General features: G+C 40.1%; 1 protein-coding gene across 1 annotated transcript in view; it reads left to right on the top strand.

Annotated features, from left to right (window-relative positions):
* Nucleotides 1-1,560: 1,560 nt before the first annotated feature.
* LOC137973396 (E3 ubiquitin-protein ligase TRIM71-like) overlaps nucleotides 1,561-5,000 on the top strand; it is a 3,501-nt gene continuing 61 nt past the window's right edge. The window contains exon 1 of the mRNA XM_068820197.1: nucleotides 1,561-5,000. This exon is cut by the window's right edge and continues 61 nt beyond it. Within this exon, the coding sequence (XP_068676298.1) occupies nucleotides 1,705-3,888 (2,184 nt within the window). The 5' untranslated portion in view covers nucleotides 1,561-1,704 and the 3' untranslated portion in view covers nucleotides 3,889-5,000.

Raw genomic sequence — 5,000 nt, 5'->3', positions numbered from 1 at the left:
AAAGCAACATTCAAAGCCAGATTCCGAGCCTTCAGTGAAGCAACGCTGTGATAGCTATCTGGAGAAAGAGTCGGATTAAAGTACTTCGTTCTCGCACAATTCCGAATTAAGTTTTCCACTTTCAGTCACGGATGATTTCACATCGACAATCTTAATTTTATTTTCAGTTGTGTATTGCGTACCATTAGCATTAGATCGGTTTGAAGAAGGGAATAGTTTCTGATAAGTTTTGATTTTCGTTTCAAAAACTGTATGTGACGACATTTGCTTTTCGATAGTTTCAGTTGAAGATAGTTTCATTTCCGTTTTCATGGTTGTCACATTTTCAAAATAAGCCTTTACAGGTATGTTCTTGATCACAAGTAGCTGATGGTTTGACGTCAGATATAACCGCGGGTTGAATTCCAGAAGAATTTAGTGAATCGGCCCTATTGACGCTCGGAAGAGCTGGTTGGTTTGAATCAGTTTTCTGTATATATTGAACATTATTCTGTCTGTCTTTCCGAGCTTTGCTTTAACCGGCACCGAAGCACACGATTTCACATTGTTGCCTTATCTGGACAACTTGACCTTTCACATACAAAATAGGCGAAATGATTAGAGCAAACTTTAGTGCTCTTGGTGACCTTGAAGTTTATTCTTTGAAGCTGTTTCTCTCAAGCTGCCAAGTCAAGTCTTAAGCTTTGTTGGATCGAGGAGAGTAAAACCTCAAGACATTACTAGTTTGATCTGTCGCTCTGAATATCGACGGTCATTCTCGCATCCATACACTGCACACCCACGACTACTTCTTAAACTCGAACGATTTATATTTCTAGCGGAGTCGACTGGTTTGTTTGCCCCCCGGCGATCCCAGAAGTCTTTGCAAATCTAGGGGAAATAAAGGGGCCTGGGGACCGGCAACCCTTTCATTGACACCATCACACGAAGACATGAGACGTGAGACATGAGATTGGCCATCTGTCTAAGTTTGATACTTTTACGTCAAACAGAGACCAAGTTACAGACTTTAAAACATACAATGGATACAAACGCTTAAGGCTAAGGCTGCGTCCCCTAAAATCATATAAACTCTTAATTTTTTCACGCTTTCTCAGCTTGATATTCATAAAAATAGGCAAACAAAGTGATTTAAACCTCACCTATTTCCAAACAGAAGGTCCATCACAGAATTTTCTAGTTGTTCCAAACCTGATACCATTTTTTAAGAGTTTATACGGTTTTGGCGGACGCAGCCTCAAAATTTGAGACGTTTGTATGGATTTTTAACTGTATTTTAAAGTCCGCAACTTGGTCTCTGTTCGACCTAAAAGCATCAAACTTCGACAGATGGCCAATGTCAACGTTATCTCCCATGTGATGGTCTCAATTTATCGATTGGTTCAGTTTGAAACTCGCCCCAGTTCCTTGCGCAATTCCGGAATGGCCTATCCCGCCCTCTTCCAACATGGCGCCTGATACAACAACATCTACCGCCACAAAGCAGCACACGGTTTTGTACGTTTCACATAAAGTTTTCAAAAGACAAATTTTGGGATTTTAAAATGGGTCAGCCAGTCCTAAAGTGCATTAGAATGTCACTAAAGGCTTCGTGTGACTCTAATGAGAAAGAGTTGCGTTGAGACACCACGAGGTTCCACTTGACTGGACACAGTCCCGTGATTTCAGTGACGTCACTATTTTTCACGAACCCGCATTTTCATCATGGATGTTCAACAGCTTTTCAAGAATCTTAAAAAGGAAGCAGAATGCCCATTGTGCATAGAGACAGTCAAATATCCTAAGACATTACCATGTCTTCACTCATTCTGCCTGAAGTGTCTCGACAAACTGGCAAACTTCGCAAGGAGACAGCTAAAAACAACAATCAAATGTCCAGTTTGCCAGACTTCTTTTCAAATTCCCGAAACAGACACCTTCGACAAGTTGCCTTCATCGTTTCATCTCAACCGATTAGTGGATGTTCTCGCTCTAGAAGATGGCAGCGTACAGTCTCAGAGATGCAACAGTTGTGACGAGAACAACACGGCAACATGTTACTGTTTCGTGTGCCAGTATTTTTTGTGCGCAGCTTGTTTTGAAGCTCATCAACGCTTGAAGGCCTCGAGGGGTCATCGCAATGTTTTGATCGACAAACTGCAAGTGCAAGATGTGCAAGATTTGATCCACAGACCCGTGATGTGCTCACAGCAATATCATGAAGATCAACCCCTGGAATTTTATTGCGAAGACTGTAAAGTTCTGATTTGCCTTAAGTGCAGTTTGGTGAGACATAATCGACACACCATGACAGAAACTCAGAAAGCTGCACAAGAACAAAAGATGCAAATGGCCGACGCTGTGGCCAAAGTGAAAGCGGAAATTGTCAGGTATGAGAGTGACATTAAGAAACAAACTGACCTAAAAAACAAAAGCAACATTGAAATTATGAACGAAGAAAAGAAAATGACAGACACTGTGGAAAAATTGATTCGTGATTTGCGAGTGCACGAAAGAAAAATGAAGGACAAGTTTCGCGAAATTTATGAAGCGCAACAAAAACATCACGCAACCCGACTGGAAAACTTCGAGCTGGTTCTCACCCAACTGAAAAGCTGTGTCGAACGCGGACAGAGTATCTTAGAAAGAAACTTCAGCGTCGAAATTCTACAAACAAATCACGCCATCCTCGGACGCTGCAACGACCTGTTAAATGCAACAAAACCCGATCTTTACAAATCGCCACATATGCATTACTTGGTGGAAGAGAAATTGGATCTTTTGGATCGAGTTGTTGTCACCAAGACTGATCCCTCAAAGTGCTTAGCTGAAGGTCAAGTCGGCAAGGAAGTAGAGGAAAGAAAGGAGACATATTTCGTTATTGTTACAAAAGATTCAGAGGGATTGCAATGTTATCAACAAGATGATAAAATCAAAGTCGACATATTGACTCCAGAAGGTGATCAACTAAAAACTGCAGACATTAAAGACACCAAAAACGGCAAATATACGGTAACATACACACCACAGTGTGCCGGACAACACAGAGTGGAGATCCGTGTGAATGGACAGCCGTTGAATGGTAGTCCTTGGATTGTGCAGGTTCATCAGCATCGATATCAATTTTCCTTTCAACTTGGTTCAAAAGGGAAGAAGCGAGGTGAATTTCATGACATTAACGATGTTGATGTGAGTGATAAAACGGGAGCGATTGCTGTTGCAGATGAGTGGGGAATTCACCTGTTTAGCTCTGAAGGAAAGTTTCGAGGGAAGATAAAATTTTATGATTGTCCATTTTCCGTGGCATTTACTGACTCTGGCGATCTCCTGACTTTAGTTCCGAAAAGCGACAATAAGCTTCTTCTATTCAGTGAAGAAGGTCAATTCATCAAACAGATTAATGATAAACATATTGATAAACCATATCATCTTTCCATTGCGATTGATGGTCGTATAATCATAACTGACAGTGCGGACAACACAATCAAGGTCCTTTCCCCTGACGGGAATGACTTGCTTCAGTCCTTCAGTGCCCCAGACTGTGATGAACCTCCAGATTGCGCTATTTACCACCAGGACAAATTCTTTGTTTCTTATTACTTTGCCGCTTGTGTCAAAGTATTTGACAAAACAGGAGTGTATTTACACGACATTGGCTGTAGGGGATCCAATGATGGTCAGTTTAATGGTCCTCGTGGACTTGTTATTGATAAGAACAACCGTCTGATTGTTTGTGATGGAGGTAACCAAAGACTTCAACTCTTCACCCTGGGCGGGCTGTTTTCGAGTAAATTGAAGGGACAATATTTCGAAAATGACTCTCCTTATTATCTTGGAATAAACAATGATAACTGTCTTTTTGTAACCTACTCAAGGAAAGACTGCATTTATGTTTTCCAGTGGAAGTGATAGGAGTTTATTTCACATAAATGTCCTTAGAAACTCCTGCCTTTAATTTAAGAATTACGGCTATTATTGGCCAAAAATGACTGGTCACGCAGGAAATTATTATTAAGACATATTTTAATCTCCTTTCCTCTTTATCTCGGGCTGCAAGGTTTTGAGGAAGATGGAGGAACCTTATTTCGACAATAGCTGTCTTTTATTTGTGGCACTGAGTAAGGATAACACATCTCTACAATGTATGTAGTAGACTACGAAAAAGAATGCATTCATGTTTTTTGTTACTGGTACGGTGTTCGTGACAGCTTACACATTTCCGTTTGTATTAAATATATATATCTTTAATGAGATTTACATATTCCAAAGGCTAGACTGAGCCTCTCCTTCTCTGTAAGTATTATTTTCTCCTGCTCTCTCGTATCAACAGCTGGTTTTGTCTTCGTTTTTGCGAATTCAATTCGGCTAAGCTTTGTAAAAAAAATTGCCTTCAGAGAGCTGCGGTTCTTAACACTGCTGTTTTTTTGTTTTACTACTAATGATTAGCTAGTGGCTGTGATTGTAGTGTTTGAGGAGATAAGGTTAATATAAATTAACCGCAGTATTTCAATACCGCATGATCTGTTGATGTAAAAGGCTTTCGGCCAGATTGATTGATTAGTCGACAAACGAACGAGCAGCGTAGAGACGTACAGTCCTTTTCATCGGAACCAGAGCCGGGAGATATTCCGGCTCACTACAAAAACCCTTGCCCTGGACAAGACTGAGACACTTATGTCCAGGATTGACTAAAATTACATGCATACCCAATTTTGACAACAATGAGATAAGGGTAAAGGCTAGCGTTTAGTCACTCAGAGAAAGAACTTGAGTTTTTAACTTTTGACGATATTGCATATATTTTTATTCTTTATCTTTATCATTTTTAATGTCTTTTTGCTTAAGTTAGGTAGATCTAGTGTAAATATTTTTAATGTTTTGAGGGCCACTGGGTGATCAGTACTTAATACTGTCATAAATAAAGTCACTATCTATCTAATTATCTATCTATCTAGCGTTATTTTTAGGTTAGGTTAAATGCAGCCGTTTTTCTTTATACTCAGGGAGGAGCAGCATTTGGG

Source organism: Montipora foliosa, chromosome 10 (assembly GCF_036669935.1).
Source record: "Montipora foliosa isolate CH-2021 chromosome 10, ASM3666993v2, whole genome shotgun sequence".
Taxonomy (NCBI): domain Eukaryota; kingdom Metazoa; phylum Cnidaria; class Anthozoa; order Scleractinia; family Acroporidae; genus Montipora; species Montipora foliosa.
Note: the sequence above shows the minus strand (reverse complement) of the source record. Positions and strands in the feature narration are given on the sequence as shown.